This window comes from Periophthalmus magnuspinnatus, chromosome 20 (genome assembly GCF_009829125.3).
Source record: "Periophthalmus magnuspinnatus isolate fPerMag1 chromosome 20, fPerMag1.2.pri, whole genome shotgun sequence".
NCBI classification, from domain to species: Eukaryota; Metazoa; Chordata; class Actinopteri; order Gobiiformes; family Gobiidae; genus Periophthalmus; species Periophthalmus magnuspinnatus.
In genome coordinates, this window is record NC_047145.1 from 13,622,041 (window position 1) to 13,642,737 (window position 20,697).

Consider the following 20,697-nt stretch of genomic DNA (forward strand, 5'->3'; position numbering starts at 1 on the left):
CTTGTTTGTTTAATGTAACAGCTCCTCTCCCACTGTGAGGTAAATGAATGAAAAAAGTCTTAGACAAAACACCTCAAGGAGCTGATGAGTCCCAGGCACATTCACGTGAGCCCGTAATAACCTCCTTTTCAGGACATGGAGCGGACTGGTCTGTGTGAGTGTGCGCGTGAGGCTGGGGAGCGTGCATGAGGTACTCTGCTGACTCTGCTGTCTCTGCTCAAAAGAGGGGATCTGTGCGTTTAGGGTCTGGCTCCAGTCCAGGAGATTAGGCAGAGCAGAGGTGCGGACTGGGCCAGGCAGAGAGGGCATTCCACACAAAGCAGGAGCATCAGCTGAGAAGGGCAGAGGGTAACAGAGTAATACATGAAAGCAGCCACCAAGGGCTCATTTAGGCACTACTGCAAGTGCGCAAGTGTTTAGAGATTCTTTGGGGGTAAATGGGCCATCGGAGCCAAGCCGAATGAAAGGCTTGGCAAATCAAAGTAGGGCTGCCCAAACAAATCTAATCTAAATTGTAATTTGCGTTGAAGCAATACTGCAATTATTGCAATTGTTTAAGAGAATGTCCCTTCTAAAAACAAAATAGTTCAATATTTATAGAAAAATCTTGTTGTACCTGTAGTTTAGACCTATACAAACATGTTCTGCAAATTAAAGGTTTATTGTTTTAGTTCATCAGCTCATATTTCGGTCTTTGCTCAAATGTTAATGCTCCTGGAGTTGTTTACAATATGCACTCTGAACAGAATCCTACTTTTAAAAACATACATTGCATCTCTAATCACTATTACGACTTGAGAAAATGTGTTAAATAGTATAAAATATATATATTCTTTTAATCAGCCAAATTGTGCAGGCCTATTCAACTTTTCATTTTTAAATCATAAACCTTTTCTTGTCCAGGCTTCTTCTTGTGTCTACCAAACCCCCTACACCTTACAATGAACCTTCTACTGCCATATTTTTTTTTATTATATATATATATATATATATATATATATATATATATATATATATATATATATATATATATATATATATATATATGATGTGATTACTATCTTCATCTTCTTCTCAGTTCTCCTGTGATGGCAAGATACCAAAATGCTGATGCATTATAAAATATGGAATATAACCAAGCACGTGAGCCAAAACAAAATCATAGTCAATATTTCACTTGTGAATGAACAAAACTGTAAAGCCGTGTGTATGCCATGTTGTGTGTAATCCTCCATCTGTTTACATTGTAAGCCTAATTCCCTTAAACCAAGCATCTGTTTGACTGGCGCATGGTCCATTCATACATACGTCATGCTTGAAAAACAATCAGGAAAAGGAAGTTATTAGTGACTCTTGTGATCCTGGAGGTGTGTCATCTGCAGCCCCTGTCGGAAATGCTTTAGACACGGCATGGCAAGAATGGACAGAGGCCAGGGATGAAGATAGTGTTAAACTATTCACTAGAAATCTTTCACATTACGGGAAAGATGAAGTACTAGTTACTCACTCAGTCTACAGTTCAAATTCAAGTTAGTAAAGACTGGACTAAGTCAACTTTATTCAAGTTGATTCAATTACATTTGAAATTATTATCAGATCAAAGTTGTAAGCACATGAAATAAAAGTTGTTTTAATCAAAAGAAATGAAAAAGGCCTCAAAGGCACAACAGTAACATGTACTGGTAGGAGATAGGAAACTGACAATCATTTGGTTGAACAAATGCTGAACCAACTGCCACTGCCACAGATCTTGAGTTGACATAAAAAATAAGCAACTGAAAAGCTAGTGTCTCAAAGTCAGAGTTATTCTTCCTAAATTTGAGGTACACAAAACTATGTATGGTATCAAGGCCCAAGGACACAACATTAGCAATGAGAGGCATCACAATATCCAATTTGAGTGTTACGATTACTGCGAGTATTAATGCTTAGCAATTCTGTACAATGTATGATGCATTTTACATTTAGGTTTACTTTTTGGAATTGCAATGACTTAATTTTGCTTCTAAAATGATCACGATTAAGATTACAATTGTCTTATGTTTCTTCTTACGATTATATTTGACCCCCTGAATAATCACACAATCTCAAAATTTCTGCTCCAAAAACAAAGATTGGACTGCTTTGGTTTAATGGGCAACTGACCAACTGACAAAAACAACACAAGTCTATGTCAAATCATTCAATTTTCAGTAAAAAAAAAAAAAAAAGAGCTTGGTTACTGGACTGGTTCCACCGTTATATGCAACTATAATCTGTGGTACATCAGCAGCAACTGAACTGGCCACTGCTTCTCTCTGATAGTGAAAACAACAACAGTCACCAACTCCACAACAGCAGAGGTAAGCCACAAATCTTAAGTACCAACCAAGAATCTCATTTGTAACTCTTACAGTGTTCAGGCAAAGTCGTGTTAATGTAAAATGTATTAGGAGTCTTTGGTGAAGGCTGGCATCTGTTGTGTGAATGAAAGCCTGGTGAAGCCTGGTGAAGCATGGCACGGCACTCAGGGTTCTGGTGCCACATTTGTCTCTTTTGGCAAAATGGGATCATAGCCTTGTGTGAGGGCTGAATTTTCACAAGAAAAATGAGTTCTGGCAAATATGTCTGACTAAAGCAAATACTTTCACTTTTAGATAAACGTGATACTTAATACTCAGCCTATGTGATAAGAGAGGCTGTTAATACGCTTTTGCCTTGACTTGGTGTTTTGATGTTGTTTTAGCTTATTATTTACTTACTAGTTGCTTACTTTTTAGTGATGTTTTTTCAGCTTACTATAATCTACAATACACACTAAAGCCCAAATAGTTCACTTCAAGAACGCTAAACAGTCTGAAAATAGGATTTATTGTCAGCATTAAATCATAATAGCATTATAATCATATCTGAACACACGTATGTGTATAGTGCCATCATGTACTGTGGGTAGGAAAATAAACAATTCAGGAATAAAGCAGAGTGAGGCTCTTTGTAATAGTCTGAGATGAGCAGAGACAGACGCTGTTTCCGAGCAGCAATCTGCAGTGTCAGAGACAGACCTGTCTGAGGAGGACTGGCAGCGGTCATCTGTGGGTGAAGTACCTGTCTAGGAGCTGTGTACTACTGCGAGCACTAGAGAGGTGTGAAAAAGCCAGGGGCCCCAGGGGGCCCATCTGTTGTGAGTGAATAAAATGTGCTCAGAGGGGGGACTACAGGCCTGCTCTAAACTCAGGCAGCAGACAGCTCCATTAATCAGAGCAGGACGGGCCTGCTGGGCTCTGGGACACTGACGAGGTGTCACCGTCCTGTTTTTACAACTGTCCTCCAACAAACACAAAGTCAATAGAAGAGGTGTGGAAAACCATTCATGATAGCACTAATAAACAAACATTACTTTAACCTGCAGAGCTCATAGTTTTAGATTTTACACCTTTTAAAATAATAACACATCTAAAGACAGCAGAAATCTAAGTTTTATTATAAGGGCACTAAACGTACCAATAGAAGGTACTGCACCAGCTTACATACACCCCAGTGTTTTTGAAAGTGCATCCACATTGATTTTATAATGTAGGGCTATTTTTAGTCTGAAGGCAGCCTTAGCCCCAGTTGGCAGTCTGTGTGCCACATCTCCAGCAGCTCAGACCCGTCCTCAGAGAGAAGAGGGTGCCACGGGTGACAGGGTGCAGCCAACGACAGGGACGGAGACATGGAGGAGCACTTTTATAGTATGATTCAGCAGAGTATCAGTGTCCACGGATGGCAGGCTATTGACTTACATAGGAGGGGGTGAGAGATACTCCAAACTACCCCAGGGACATATCGAACAGGGGTGAGCTCACAGGATTATTTAAAAGTATTTAAAAATAAAGATGAGAAATGCGAAAATACAAGCAAAGCATTAGTGAACACCAATTCTAGATCATCTACTTGAAACTTGAAAACTGATCTTGGCTGTACTTAGTGCCTGGAGAGTTTTCATTCATGTCTCATGCACAGTTAATATCATTACATAGCATTTAACAGGTGACTTCTGCCTTTTCTAAACGTTCTCATTTCATGGTGATTGGTTAAAAAGAGCATGTCACTCAGAGCATGACAAAATCTGATAAATAAGAGTGCGTGTGTCTGAAATAATGTTAACAGTGTAGTTTAGACCACTACAAACATGCGCAGGGTTCTTGCATTAGTTTAGCAGTTTAGAATTCAATCATCCTTGAAAGATCAATACTTCTGATTGTGTTTAAAATGTGCACTCTCATCTGATCCTGATATAAAAAATAGAATTGTAGTAACATCCCCAATTGTATATTTTATTACTACTAAGATGGGGCCTGGATTGTCTTCCCCGTTCTACAAATCCCCTCTATTGTCTGTTACGTCCAGGGGGTTACTTTCCTCACCTCATTAATGGCATGGTGCATTCTTTCCTGCAGATAACTGGAGTGACAACATGGTAGCGCGAGGACAGGACCAGGGCTTCAGAGGACGTCCCAGGACCCCCTCACCGTCCAACACTCACCAAGGGCCCTTCACACATGGCCTAAAATAACACACAATGAAGAGAGACAGAGGGGAGGTGAGAAAGTAATACGGCCTGTTCCCAACAGTCACTGCAGACATTTGGTCAAGAGTCAAGACTGATGAGTCCTCTGCTGCTACTGTATCTGCACTATACTGAATATGTGCTTTAGTTAATAATAGTAAATAGAAACCTGCTGGCTTCACAAGTGTCAAAAGAAGTTCCATACTCATAATAAGGTTATAATGAGACACTGTAGCAGAAGTACTAATAGTAAAACTAATAGTGATGGTTGTACAATTAGTAGTGGAAATAGTAGAGGTTCAAAAGTAGTAATAAGCAGAAGTAGAAACAATTAGCATTGTCAACAAAAGAGGCAAAAAGTCATATATGATTCTCATGATATTCTTGTTATGTTTTCTAAAAGCCAAATAGGAATGGATATTGCGCATTAGCCATGGCTTAAATGTTGTATCAAATGCACAAAAAGAAATAAACAAAATTCTATACATTCTAAACACCACAATCTTTATGAAATCATTTGGATAATGGTAAATTTGCTTGATACGCATCTATTGTCTTTAAAATAATAGGATACCCGTGACATTTGAGTCATATTTATTCATATTGTGCAGGTACTTTTCTTCTGAATAGGAAAAATTATTTAGCATGTATTGATTGATGCCAAGTCCGACTTTCAACTTGATTTGATTTTTTTTCTTATTCAAAACAAAAAACATATGGCTTTTATAAGAAGGTTTATGAAGACAAGATAAAGACATAAGTAAAGCTCAACTTAAAACAACATCTCTAGTGCCAACACACAAATATTCCAATGTATTTCTTCAAGCCACAAGTTTTTATTCCAACAGTATATAGCCCTCTTTATTGAAATTAAAACAGGATTCTTTACCTCAACTTGCAACCTAGAGTAAGAAAAAGATATAGTTGAATTGTTTGGTCTTCTCTTACACTGTGCAAGTTATAAAGTTGTATCCAGTGATCAGCCAGTCTGCCACTTGTATGGGGATGCCGTGGAGAGCCACCACATTAACCTTTAGCGGAGGCTTTAAATCAGGCTAATGAATTCTGCAGACAGACAGCAACTGACCTCTGACCCCCGATGAGCCAGGCCAATGACGAAACACTATTAATATTTCATTAACACTGCGGTAATGAGGAGTAAACGATGGCACACTCAGCGTGTACAGGGATCATGAAGTTGTCTGGTAACACGTACATGGACTGGTCACTCTGTAGCAGATTAAAGACTACACTGACTACAACTAATAGTACAATGGTACAAAAATGTAAATACATTTGTGATTATACTAATTGATGTGCATTTCAAAGTGGGAAGAAATTTTAGAAAGCAATTTTGATAATAACTTTTCAGAAGGTTATGCTGCAAAAACTCATTAGCATAAATTGTCAGCAGTACTTAGAAATAACCTGTCCATTTAATCTCAGAAGTTGATAACTAAAAATGTTGTGAATTACAACCATTCAAACTGTGTTTTCAATTAGATTTTTCATTTTGCATCTTATTATTCAGAATAGAGAAATAGAACCATCAACATCCATTCACAGAGGTTTGGGGTGCATTTATACTTGTCCTGCTTTGAGCCTGATGTAGACTTATTTAGTCCTGCTCTAATCCTGGTTAAATTCTGGTTTAGCCCGAATTCTGAGTTGGTGTGTGAGCAGGTACTGTCAATCCATTTCAATCTTTTCCCCAATTTCTCTCAAATAGACTATGATTGGTCAGTGAGTCTCCAGGGAGATTCATATCCTTAAAAAATAATTAATAATACTGGGCATCTTTTTCATTCCAGGAAGCTAAATCAACACTTTAACTCCACCTACATACAATTCACTCTTCCACCTGTGCCAATGCCACCACAAAACAATAGCTGTGGCGTTTCTGGCACAATAACATGGCAGATTTCCATATGAACCAAATTTGAATGGCAAAATAGATTCACCGGCCAAAAAGAGGTTCAGGCTGGTTGGACTTGCCACACACGTCAGATAGCTCAGTCTTTTTAACACAGCCCACATAAGCTTTACCTGTCAGTGCGGAGGGTAAACACAAATGTCTATCCATCTCCGGGCTCCTCCTCGCCTGTCAGGTCAACAATGGACGCCCGAAAGCCACTTATTAAACGTGTGGGCAGGCAGTCTCTCAAGAGCACCACTCCAACAATGGCACGACACATAAACACAGTTATGTAGGTCAGTCCCGCAGTTTGTTCTGAGGTGGGCTGACGACTAAATCAAACGCACCCATCGGTCTGGCCTCTGACTCATGGCACCCGTGGAGAGCCTGGGAAGAGGAAAAGGGAGGCAACTGGAAGAACCACAACACTGTCCCAGTGCTGCTGTTCAAAGGCGGAAAGTTGTTGGGTTTGTGCCTGGAAGACATGACAATTCAAAACCACATTATTTGGGTTTGTATTTTAAGATATGTTCATTTGGAATTCATAGAAAGCTGGTTCCTAGTACCTAGCCATTGTTTAGTCCTGATTTAATCCTTTTAATATTGCTTTTTGGTCTGCACCTGTCTTATACTAAAAAGGGACAGGGAATAACTGGAGACAATAGCTGAAGAACATGTGGGCAACCCCTCTCTCTCTCTCTCTCTCTCTCTCTCTGGGTCTCTGCTGGGACTGGGGAAGTCCAACCCTTTGGCTCTGTTTAGTTTAGTTTAGTTTAGTGTGATTCAGTGCCACATACTCACATACACACTTGAGCTGGTGACCAAAGCTCATTCACAGAAATACAAGCTGTCAGTGCAACATGCAGACAGATACTTTTTACATTCTTCTGCATGTATATTTGTATCAAGTGGAAATGAGAAAGTCAATTCGACTGGACTCAAACCCAATTCAAAAGCATTGTGCTTGAGCAAAGCAGTAAGAATTGCTCAAAGTAGTTGTATATCATAATGCTAGCAAAAAAACCCAAAAAACCTGTGTATGTGTTTCCCACTGGTTAAATATTTTTGCATTGAAATGCTCAAAATCAGCACACATATTTATTATGACACATATTTATCTATGCTTTGAGAGAGATTCTTCTTTATATTTGATCAAACAGTGATCATGCTCTTCTGTTGTAATTCGACGTTGTAGCACAGCCTCTAGTCAACATGCGATGGAAATTAGAAACTGATCATTATATAGTCCCTCTACAAAGAATGAGCTTCAGGAAGCTTCCTGCAGCCCAAATTTCTGAGAGTAGTGTCAGTGACTGGATTTGCCGCTCATTTTCCCTCATGTAAATTGCAGTATTCATGACAGACTAAATTGCCATGGTGATTTGGCATATATAGCTGTTTTAAAGCTTCAGGAACATTGGGTACTTTTGGGACGCTCTGAGGAGGTCAGACGACATGTTTCACACACAGACCATCAGTGTAACTGATTGAAACGCTGCTGGGTAATTCTGACTCTGCGATGAAAATTATATTTTGCCCTAGAGCCAGAGAATACATATTCATTAGATTTTTGTGTAGAGGTAAACATGTTTAAGCTGGTTATGCTCAATCTAGAACTCAAAGTTAAGTAAAGCTCTCTATGCCTCATTACAGCAGAACATTTTCCATATGCCATGTGCTGCCAGTGTTATCAATCACTGCTTTGGCATCGAGCCAGGCCCCAGTGTAATCCTATTAGTATCATCTGAGAAGACAAACATCTAAGTAAATAAATAATTTTGATCAAAATGAAAGTTTTTCCCTTAAAATTCTGCTATGTGAATATACTACATCATCTAAAGTAAAAGGTATATTGTTGAACCCAAGTTGTGGTAGGCAGAAGAATTGATATGACAGCACTTTCCACTACTTTCTCTGCTCTGACCTTAAAAGTGCTGTGTCCTTGGTCTCTTGTGCAGATAAGGGACAACACCAAACCTATGACAGAGGGTGCCCTGGTCCCGCCTGGACTTCAGCTCTGTGGTGTGGGGACTCCCTGCATACAGAACAGGCTGACCTGATTGTGAGGACATTTTCCATGTGCCGCAATCTACATTCTGAGCCTGCACTGCTTCATGCCGCTGGATCAAGGATATAGAGCAGATGCTTTAACTTATGAAGGTGCAGTGTGCAAAAAAAAGCTAGAGACGAATCAAGAAAGCTTTCATTCCCATTTCAAGTTGAGATCACAGAGTGAGCTAGTTATTAGCACATGAATATATCCATCCAAGTATTGTAATTAGCAGTTAGTAAAGTAGTAGGACATCTCTGACATGCTGGTGCCATATGAACAATCTCGCACTGAGGACTTCAGTGAGGGGCCTCCTGCTGGTGCCCAGAGTCAGGACTAAACATGAGGAATCAGCGTTTCAGTTTTACACAGCTAAAATCTGGAACAGTCTTCCTGAAAATATGAGACAGTCCTCTACTTTGACAATGTTTAAATCCAGGCTCAAAGCATTTCTGTTTAGCTGTGCAAATAGCTGAAAGGTTTTTATTCTACACTTTTAATGTTAGTTTCGTGATGATTATTTATGTTTGTATTTGTTTATATTGTGATTTTAATGTCTTTCTTTTTGTTTAAAGCACTTACTTTGTGTACGAATTGTGCTATACAAATAAACTTGCCTTGCCTAGTAGTAAAAGTAGCTTTCTATGGAGCCTTAGTCCTGTTATCCAAAAACATTTCTTACCCTCTCTGTTTTTGTGTCTGGTTATTAGATAATAAATGATAAATACTGTAATGATGAAGATTTTTTTAAATCACAATTTGTTCATTCTTCAGCCTTGGTCTTCTTCATTCTTGCAGACTATTGCTGCTGCAGAGGGCACAGCAATGATTTTACCAGTGCAGTCTTTATTAACAGCTGCTTATATACTATGTCTCAGTTCATATCACACACAAGCGATTAAACAGTTGTTCTATGCATCTCTTCAGTAACCCGCAGTAATGCTTTATACTGGAAGTGTGCCTGCATCTTACTGTAAAAGCCGATGAGGTTACTGCTGACATCATTCACCAGAGGGACCAATACAGTTACATAAGAGCCAGACACAGCCCAGTGCCCCCAGCTCTCCCGCACTCTCCCCCTCTCTGCTCCATACATAACACTATACTTCCTGAATATTTAAATCTATATATCTGTAGGCAGCAGTGAAATTATTCAACAGTATGGCTGCTGTCCAACAGTCACCTGATGCTCAAGAATTATGGGTCAACAAATCCTCTGCATTTGGACTGTTACTATAACACATTTGGAAGACAATTTAAATAAGAAATAGATAAAGCAAATGGCACCCTTTATAGTTGAATTTCAAGGCAGTGAGCCAATTGTCTTAGTCTCATAACATAAAAGATCGACACAACTGGGAGGGACATCTGTAGTTACTTTACTGTAGTTACTATGTATGATAAATAACAGTTACAAAACGCATTTGGACAGTTTTTTTTTACTATATACCATATGTGTTTAAAGGAAATAAATAAATAATATTTTCAGTCCTGGTATCAGCAGATACTTAAAGCCATAGTATCATCATCCGTATTGGAACAGAAAAGGCTGGATTGGCGCATCCCTATTTTTAAAATTTCTTTATTTCCAATTGAGACTGAGCCAGATACACTATGATTTGGCAGTTTGTTGACTTTGTGTGTCAATGTTGGATGTCCTTCCTGTATAGACTACACATGCAAACCGGTTACTCTCTGATTGGTGGGAGGGACACTCAATCCACTACGCCACTAACGCTGCTTGTCACATGCAGTAATGATAACAACAATCTGCTTGCTGCCTAGTAACACACTGAACTTTGGCAACTCCACTAACGCCAGTATAAACATAAAACATTCAAATAAGCAGTCATATTCCCAATATAGAAAAGTGAGGTCATCTGATATAAAAAGCTATGTCAAATTAAGCAGACAAAGAGAGGACTTAATCTATTCCATCTTGAGCAACGAAAAACACATTATATAACTATAACTACACAGTACAGACCACCTCCATGTATTCCTGAGCCTCTGAAGTTTCTCTAAGTATGTGTGGAGTCCTTGTGGTATAGCCAGAAGGTTTGGCTTTAAATTTTGTCTGAAAAAAACTGAAATGAGATGGTCTATTATGCAGGAGATTCAAGGCAAACCAGCTGCAGACGGGAATATATACACTTGGAGGAGGAGGAGAGAAGCAGACAGGCAATTGGGGTACAGCAACTTTTAAATTCAGAATGTTTCTTTGGGATCAATAACCCTTTATCGACTGTACTAAACTTGTAAAGAGTGCAGTATTTTGACCAAAGTGAAAATACCTGTGCTCTTAGGTTTAATGGGCCAGTACAATAGTATTATTAAGATTAACATTAGATAAGAAATAGATAAAGGCTGGCAGCCTTTATAGTTGAATTATGAGGCAGAGAGCCAATTGTTCCAGTCCCATAACATAAAAGATGGACACAAATGGGATGGGCATATGGCCAAATTTATGACAAATTAATATTGAAATCACTTTATGCAAGGAAATAGATTTACTATAGCTATAACTTGGTTTTTTGTTTTTTGTTTTATGGACAAAGAATGCATAAATTCCTTTAAAAAAGACTTTAACAATCATGCCTTTTATTTTAAGGCAGATGTTTCACAATTACATGTTAGCCCAGAATGAATACACATAGATATTACATTTAATTTAAAAGAGATTGCCACTTTACATAGGCCTACATCATTTCTAGAGTTGGATTAACAGTCTAGACATCTTCTGGCCTTAGATTCAACCCCTCTATACAAGCTGATATGTAAAGCTATAGGGAGCACTGTGCTGAAGTTTAACAGGGCAGCATGTCAGCGGGGAGGATGCAGGTTGTCATGGAGGCTGCTTGAACCCAGGTTAGTCTCTTCCATATGACACTTTCCCTAAAGCCAGACAGCAGCGCCCTGCCCACCCACACAGTGCCACAATGGAGCCACTCTAATCCCATCCTTTGAGGCCGCCTCTGCTCTCACCACCTTCACTGCTCTACACTCAAAAGCAGAGTAATGCCTTTACACAATGCTATAGTAACACTTTATATGCATATATTTGCATAATTTCACTTGTCCTTTCTACAGTTCTGCTTCACACCATTAACACTGCCAGATAAGACAAAACAACAAAGTATTCAACATTACTATCTCTAGGAAAAGGGACTATCACTGTCAGCGATTATCATTTCAAGATTATAGATCAAAGATGTTGATAAAAACATTTTCCATCAGCACTTACCTATTCTAAATGTGTTAATTCACAAGAAACGAACAAATACATTACAAGCCTAAATAACACAGAATGCCACAGCATGGCTCACACCACGTGCGCATTAAAACGTTACAATCTTACAATTAGTTTTTCAACTTGAGGGTTTTTTTTTGGCTACAGGCTAAAAATGTGGGCGATAAGCAGGCTGGATTCATTATGGCACAAGAGCTCTCTAAACAAATTGAACAGATCAAATGATCAAAATAAAGCACAAAGCGCACTTTAGGCACACAAAGTCCACTTACCTGCCAGTCCGATGTCTTTTCTTACTTCTGTATGGTGCTTTATATTCCTGAATATTCCAGATCTGTCGCGTCTCCCAGACACAAATCTCGACCGCACTTCCATGTGCTCACGACCACGCGCTCAAGGGAGCGCACGGGATTTGGCGCATGACGTCACGGCAAGGTTGGAAAGTCTGTCCATAAATTATCAAGGTTACAATGATTTAAAAAAAACTATCACTAGCTAATACCTCATGTAAAGTAGTGTTTATAAAAGAGTCCAGCTTCTAATTGTATGTGTTCATGGTGGATCTGCACTTAACGTGCTCATTGTGACTTCATCTCTAAAGTAAAGCCATATGCACGCAGGCAATCAAACGTGTTGCTTCGACTATGAACTGTGTCTGATGATACGTGAACAATGCGAGAGAGTGAGAGAGAGCCTGATCATGGAAAAGTCAAGTGTGAGCCAAAACGGTTCCACTTCACAGGCTGCTGCCACCACGGAGGTCACTTTCACTGGTACCAAAGCAGCTCTCACTTATACCATGTGACTCCTGGATGTCACTCTTATTAATCACAGTAAATGATATTACCCAGACTCTAGGGCTGGTTCTGTGTTATTACAGTGACGAGCAGCTCATTGGATGATATAGAGTAGTATTGTTTCATTATTATAGTCAGGCACTGTTCTGTGCCTGTGGTAAGACAATATGAAGACAAAATAAATGTTGAAAATTATTACATATTGCTATTTTGTGCCTTTATTTATTGGTAGATGTTTATTAGCCTATTTAATGTGTGGTGATTTTGTATGGTGTTATTGCAAGGGACACAGACTCAACTCAAGAAAAGCATTTTATATTTGAAAAAAATCTAGAACAAAATGAAAAACCAAACACTGGGTCTGAACATCCAGACAATTGAGATCCAAAAATACATTTTCTTAGGAAATATTTAACTATATACAAAACATAAAAATTTATATTTTAGTTTGGGTCATCAACATAGTAACCCATTTTCATATTTTATTAATAAAAATAAATTTTAAATATTTACTCCACCCATAACTTCAATTGAGGCAGTTTTAACATTGAAATCAAACAAGATTCCAAAACTTAATCTTGCATTTGCATGCAACAATAACTGTACACCCTAAGTCAAGAAGTTGTGAACTTGCATAAAAAACTAAACTCAAAAGTCTGTAGTTGAAGGTTCAGGCTCGACAGGCCTGCAGCTGTGAGAGTCTCTGCTTTAGGAGTTCACTTTTCCTCCGCAGCTGCTCTTTGACTGACACCAGTCTCTGTTCGTCCGACTGCATGCTGTAGATGCACTCTGTGGCCTTTTTCAAGATCACCACTTTAGCTGCCTTCTCGTTGTTGGCCACTTCGGGGATCTCGTCCCTCAGTGCAAAGAAGCTGAGCTTGAGCTCGTTCCTCCTCTGTCGCTCTAGTACATTGTGAGTCCTTCTCTTGTCGTAGTCCTCAGTGTCTGATGTCCGTGGACTCAAACACTTGCGGTTGCTGCTGATCTGTTTGAGCACTCTGTGGCTGTGACCACCACTGTTACCGCTGCCGCCCCCGCCACTACCAGGACTCTCCAGCTTCAGCCTCTTGACGGCGGGCTGCTCCTGCCTCATGGATGGGTGAGCGGCATAATTATGCTGGTGGGTGGAGACGTGGCACCTCTTGAGCACCAGAGGGCTGGGGTGTCTGCTCTCTGTCGGGCTTAGGTCGTAGCGTTTTACCGACTGCCTCTTCTCCACTGTCACCACATCAATCTCCTCCTCTTCCTCCTGATCCTCCTGCTCCTCCTCTTCATCATCATCATCATCATCATCTGCATCCTCATCTTCTACAACAAGCACAAACAAAGATAATAGATTATTTTGCTCATAATAATGTGCATGCAGAACTTATTACAGTAGCCCACTGTCCCCACTGTCTAACAGTGCAGCATTGCCTATGGCAAATCTTTATATGGCAGGGGTGGGACAGTGCAGAGTTGTCCTACATCACGCCTAGCAACCAAGAACCAATCACATAAGAGAACATTAAGCCCATTAATACTAAACATGGCCATCAGACACGTAATGCTCTGAAACCCTGGCAGTGGGAATATCAAAAAAGGGGTGTGTCTGTGATGGAGCTTACCAGAGTCACTACAACTGCTGCTGCTGCCACTGTTGGGCGGCGTGTCCAGTCCTAAATCCTTAGTAGGCGATACGACAGTGTTCTGCTTAGGAATCTCTGCTACGGGGTACGGAAACACCACAGAGGGGTCAATGCACTCAGACGCTGCGGTGCTCAAGTCCTGGAGGTAGCTGCTATTAAGTCTCCACGGTGCGCTTCCGGAGCCCTCCGCGTTATCCCCGCACGCTGACTCCTTTCTGGCAGCGTGGAGGGAGGCGAGTCTCTCGGACACTACCTTTTCCAGTTTGGCCGCTGCAGAAAATCCACTCCACATACAGTCCTGAATGATTATGGATTTGAGAAAGGTTTGGGAATAGTCCGCGTCGCAGATGATGCTCTGGTTGACCGCGTCATCGCCCAGAAACTCTGTGACCATCTCCAGCTGATCTGCCGTGGAGGGGAACAGACTGGACAGGGACGGCCGCCGGCTGGGAGACAGAGGAGGGGTCGGCAACAGTTCGAATTTCTTCCAGATGTCCTCACTCGGTGCCGGGGGCTGAAGCTGCTGGGGGTAGAAGTCCTCCTCCTCGTTATCGTAGTAGAAATAGGGCTGCATTGAGTCGTAGTCGTAATCATAGTTTTTACTCGCGAAACTTGGATTCAGCGGCATGGTGTAAGGTCTTTGTCGTCACTCTCAGTGTTGGGAATCTGGTTAAAAAGAAGCGAGTGATTAGTTGTTTGTGCAATGCTTGACAGCGATCATGCCTGCAATATGTCAGTGTAAGCAACGTCACATGGCCAAAACATCGATCCTGTCTGCACGCCTTGAGTGCATGCACCGCTGTGTCTGCAGCAGGTGCTTAAACTACAACTGCAAATAATAGCAAGAACGAATGTCCTTCAGTTCTGCACTAAGCGCCAAAATGTACATCTGTCTGCCATTAAAGTCTGATTTCAAAATGCCCACTCTCAAGTCTTACCTTTTAGGTTTAAATCTCGCAGTGGAATATAGTAGGAAAGCCACAAAAAACCGGTAAAAGCAAGTAAAAGTGGGTTAATCCAATGCAAAAGTTTCATTTAATCCGTTGCGTGATATTTGTGTGAAGCCGTGGGAAAAGTGCATGCGTGTAAAGTTGTAGCAGGCTGCAGAGGCGAGCCGGTGGGTCCGACGCGCCGTCTGTCATCAGCAGCGTGAGAATCACAGCTGAGCGCTTCACCAGCTTCATAAAAGGGTCGCCTCACTCTCTCACTTCTGTATCCCTCCGCCATTTCCCGCGAAACGTTCATCGGGTATAAAATCTCACATGCTCTTTTAGAAATCTCTAATTTACCACAGGAAATGTTGAGGATAATATAAGTATCTATGAATATCTTTATTCAAGTCCAAAATTAAGAATTTTGTCGAGTTTTCTCCCGTAAATCGGCGTATGTTTGAGATTTAGCGGTCTATTTTCTGAGAAAAAGTGGGAGGGGTCATAGTAGAGTACCATTGACTGGAGACATGCGAAAAATATTAATGTGGATAGTAGTGACAGATAGCTAATTAGGTTGACTTATCCAGACGAAAATAAAACAAAATAACCTACTATTCATCAGTTGAGAACAAGTGCTAAGTGCATTTCAAATTTGCCCTAAGTCAAAACAGAGATAAGGTTTGCCACGATAAATAGTCAATTTGTCCTAAAGAGCGCGCCCGTTTGAACTCAAGGTTATTAGACCAGAGCACGCGCGCGCGCGCGCGCCCCCCCACACACACACACACAATGCTGCAAACGGGCATCTGCGACATCTGTGCAGACGTCCTCATAACAAACCAAATAATAAGTGTGGCTCACAGGTGCTTACCTCTGTGTCCGCAGTCCCTCAAATCACTTAGATTTATCAGACATGCATCTGCAAACTCGATGGGGTATCATTGTTGGATTACGTATTTCTCACCCTTCAAATAACAGGACTGTCAAATTCTTTTGAATTCCAACTTTCGATGTTAAAGAGATTGGCACCAATTAAGAACCGGAAGGAAGCAATTATAGGTATGACAAGTGCAGGCTGGTTCTTGTAGCGCTTAGATCCCAAGCGCAAACCGTGGGGCAATGGGGTGGATTCTGTGGGCTCGGGGCGCCCTCTGCTGAACAAAAGTATAAAGACTGGAGCAGGGCCAGGTAGGTGCAGGGCCACAGACAGAATGGAGGTCAACAGCATCAAATAGTGAACTCTTACAAGTACAGTGGGTAGTTGATTTGTTTTAGTACATATTTTTTCTTTAGATAATTTGACGTTGTTAGTAGAGTGTTAAGTGCAGCTTTCAATTTTATTAGGTTACTGGGTCACCTCATTTAAAATACTTGTGTTCTGAAGAAAAATAAAATACAGAACAGCTTAAGCATACATTCCACAAGCATCTAGACACAAAAAATCTTCAGAATAAAAAATAGTGGTTATGAAAATTTGAAATGACAGATAATGATTTTGTCTTATTAAAACCAAAAAAGGCTTTAAATGCACATAAGCAATATAGACTTTTAATCTATTAACACACACACGCACACACACACACACACACACACACACACACACACACACACACACACACACACACACACACACACACCCCCACACACACCCCTACACACACCCCCCCCACACACACACACCCACACAAATATATGTATGTATGTATAACACCTTTATCAAGGGTTCCAGAGTGATGAAAAACATGACCATTAACAATTCAAAAAAATATATAAAATCTTTTGCAAGGAAAAGGTGGTCAGAATGGCACCTATAAACACGAAGTTGAAACCCATGAATCACAAAGCAGACTTTACTGTAATTGACCAGTGTAGTGTCTACTTTGGATTACAAAAAAACAAAATCAATAGGCCTAATTTACAGAGCAAGCAGTAACTGGAACAGAAGTTTATCTTATCATTCCAAAGCTCCCACCTGAAATGAAAGCCTTATCCCCTCTCTCCTGTTCTCACTTCCTCTTGTAGGATGCTGTTGTGGATGATAGTAATCCTAACCACAGGACTGGTGTTATTGGATCTGGATGTGCCTCGATGGACTTCTCTTCCCAACGTCTGGAACCATGGAGAACACTTCCTCTGATAGTGAGTAGACTATAACAGGGAATGTTTCTGAAGACTTACTGAATTTTTAACTTGAAAATAAACAATTACATATGTATATGTGTGTATGTGTATATATATATATATATATATATATATATATATATATATATATATATATATATATATATATATATATATATATATATATATATATATATATATATATATATATATATATATATATATATATATATATATATATATATATATATATATATATATATATATATATATATAGATAGATAGATAGATAGATAGATAGATAGATAGATAGATAGATAGATAGATAGATAGATAGATAGATAGATAGATAGATAGATAGATAGATAGATAGATAGATAGATAGATAGATAGATAGATAGATAGATAGATAGATAGATAGATAGATAGATAGATAGATAGATAGATAGATAGATAGATAGATAGATAGATAGATAGATAGATAGATAGATAGATAGATAGATAGATAGATAGATAGATAGATAGATAGATAGATAGATAGATAGATAGATAGATAGATAGATAGATAGATAGATAGATAGATAGATAGATAGATAGATAGATAGATAGATAGATAGATAGATAGATAGATAGATAGATAGATAGATAGATAGATAGATAGATAGATAGATAGATAGATAGATAGATAGATAGATAGATAGATAGATAGATAGATAGATAGATAGATAGATAGATAGATAGATAGATAGATAGATAGATAGATAGATAGATAGATAGATAGATAGATAGATAGATAGATAGATAGATAGATAGATAGATAGATAGATAGATAGATAGATAGATAGATAGATAGATAGATAGATAGATAGATAGATAGATAGATAGATAGATAGATAGATAGATAGATAGATAGATAGATAGATAGATAGATAGATAGATAGATAGATAGATAGATAGATAGATAGATAGATAGATAGATAGATAGATAGATAGATAGATAGATAGATAGATAGATAGATAGATAGATAGATAGATAGATAGATAGATAGATAGATAGATAGATAGATAGATAGATAGATAGATAGATAGATAGATAGATAGATAGATAGATAGATAGATAGATAGATAGATAGATAGATAGATAGATAGATAGATAGATAGATAGATAGATAGATAGATAGATAGATAGATAGATAGATAGATATAGATATATATCTCCAAGCCCCTGGACCACTGGAACATAACTGAAGTGGCTGATATCAAGAAATCCTACCAATGGCTTGAGAGAGCTGGTCTGAAGGACAGCACAGAGGCACTCATCCTGGCTGCACAGGAGCAGGCTGAGAGCACTAGAGCGATAGAGGCCCAGATCTACCACAACAGACAAGACACAAGGTGTAGGCTGTGCAATCCAGCACATAACTGCAGGGTGTAAGATGCTGGCAAGGAAAGCATACATGGAGCGGCATAACCAAGTGGTAGTGTACAGAAACATCTGTGCAGAATACAGACTGGAGACCCCAAGATCAAGGTGGGAAACACCTCCAAAGGTAGTGGAGAATGATCGAGCCAAGATCCTGTGGGACTTTCAGATACAGGCTGACAGAATGGTGATGCGAACCAACCAGGCATTGTGGTGGTGGATAAACAACAGAGCAAAGCTGCTGTGATGGACATTGCAGTAGCAAGTGATGGGAAGATCAGGAAAAAGGAACATGAGAAACTAGAGAAATACCAGGGGCTCAAAGCTGGAGAGCTGGAGAAGGCCTGGAAGGTGAAGGCATCAGTGGTGCCCATGGTTATTGAAGAGCTCAGGGTAGTGACCCCCAAACTGGAGGAGTGGCTACAGCAGATCCCAGGGAAAACATCAGACATCTCAGACCAGAAAAGTACTAGTAGTAGTGCAGTACTAGGAACAGCAAAGATACTGCGCAGAAACCTCCCAGGCCTTTGGAAGAGGAACCCACCGTGGAAAAAACGATGAGACCACCTGCGGAAGGTGAGGATGAGAATTTTATTTTTATTTTTTGCACCCATAAAACATTACATAAAACCACTATTCAAGAACAAAAAGACTTTCCTGTGTGTACTTTCACAGTGGAAATTACTAGCTTTTACTATTACTATCACACTATGTCACAACCTGGTACAAGCTTGGGATTTAATTGGTTTTAATTTCATGAGAAATATGTTGTCTTGATGACAAAGTCAATGATTTATAGACAGAGTGACATTTCCACCTGTTAGACCTCTTTCTCTGTACACTTCTCAGATGTGCAGGGTCTCCAGAGTAAAGACAGTTCAGCATGATGTGTGGAATAAAGCCGGAAATCGATGAGTGTTGAGCCCAGACGCTGCCAGCAAAGCACTGAGCAGGATGCTAGCCAGCTAATTGTGTCATGAATTATTGATGCTAACAAAAGACATTTATTGACAAAGACTGGAGGAGGAAACCATCCCTAACCACAGTTACATAACACACTTTTACCTTACGCCAGAGGGGAAGGCTGTGGATGTACTTTGGGTGCCAATAGCCAAATGTAGACTTTCATTTTGGCTGGTACAAACTAGTCTCACTGGTTTGTCACTTTGATCAATTGCATTTTATGCATGGTCCTCTAGATCTTGACAGCCATGCAATTCAACAACTGTAATGGCTTAAAATTTAAGCACTATTTGGCAAGTAATTTTTTTTCTGGCCACACTAATCAATGACCAAAAAGATCAAGAAGCTGGAAATACCCTCATACTTATAGGTTATTGCAGGGGTTCACAATAACATTCTGTAGTTTAAACCATGTTTATAACCACATTTGGAAGAAAGATTCATTTCTCATACATTGTCTACTATAGCATAGTAATTATGTGTTAATTGTTTATATTTGTTTTACTGCTTGTTGTGAATTCATTGCCATATGTACCTTTCTTAGACAAACAATGTGTAAAATATAGGCTAATGAATATTGATCACGCTATACTGTATAGGCTTGTTGTTTTTTGTGGCACTACTGCCCTCTTGTGACCGTTTATAACACGACATGTTTGCTACATTAAAATCAAACTCCTTGATTGCTGCACACATTAATATGAAAGGATATTATTTTTAAAGGAAATGTCTATGTATTTGTGCTTACATAATATGTTTGTGTCATCCACCCATCTACTTCAGTTTTGAAGAGAGCACAGTAATCACTGACAACACAGTACAATTCTTCTGTTTAAGCTCCATATACAAGTTCTTCGACTTGTTCTTTCTACAAAATGTCATCATAGACACTTTAAGGATTTTGTACTTGATCCGTATTGATCATTAAGGGCTAGTAGCCACATAAAACACTAAGAAACTGTATTTTTAAAAAATAAAAGAACACATCATCTAAGGATTATTTTGCTGATGTAATTCTTGCTTTGGTTGAGTCGTAAAATGTCTTCTGTCACTCAACATGCCATGTTTTGGAGTCTGTGTCTACACCAGA

General features: G+C 39.4%; 1 protein-coding gene and 1 long non-coding RNA gene across 2 annotated transcripts in view; both read right to left on the reverse strand.

The window, feature by feature from the left end:
- The window catches only part of LOC117388458 (uncharacterized), a 35,064-nt gene extending 22,926 nt beyond the window's left edge, over positions 1 to 12,138 (reverse strand). Inside the window, exons 1-2 of the long non-coding RNA XR_004542834.2 lie at positions 12,016 to 12,138; positions 4,386 to 4,525 (exon numbers count right to left, since the gene is read on the reverse strand). This is a non-coding gene — a long non-coding RNA (uncharacterized LOC117388458). The remainder of the gene's footprint in view (positions 1 to 4,385; positions 4,526 to 12,015) is intronic.
- A 701-nt stretch (positions 12,139 to 12,839) lies between these two features.
- Positions 12,840 to 15,326, reverse strand: myca (MYC proto-oncogene, bHLH transcription factor a). Its single transcript, XM_033985872.2, has 3 exons — positions 15,107 to 15,326; positions 14,148 to 14,834; positions 12,840 to 13,848 (listed from the first exon to the last, which is right to left on the reverse strand). Exons 2-3 carry the CDS (start codon positions 14,794 to 14,796, stop codon positions 13,211 to 13,213), a joined length of 1,287 nt encoding a protein of 428 aa, XP_033841763.1. The 5' UTR covers positions 14,797 to 14,834; positions 15,107 to 15,326; the 3' UTR covers positions 12,840 to 13,210.
- Between the last annotated feature and the right edge of the window lie 5,371 nt (positions 15,327 to 20,697).

Bases quoted from the DNA above. Each gene is read 5' to 3' on its own strand.
- myca (XM_033985872.2), bottom strand. From the start codon at position 14,796: ATGCCGCTGAATCCAAGTTTCGCGAGTAAAAACTATGATTACGACTAC. The intron at 13,849-14,147 runs GTAAGCTCCATC...TGCTTGTTGTAG, and splicing joins CAGCAGTTGTAGTGACTCTG to AAGATGAGGATGCAGATGAT.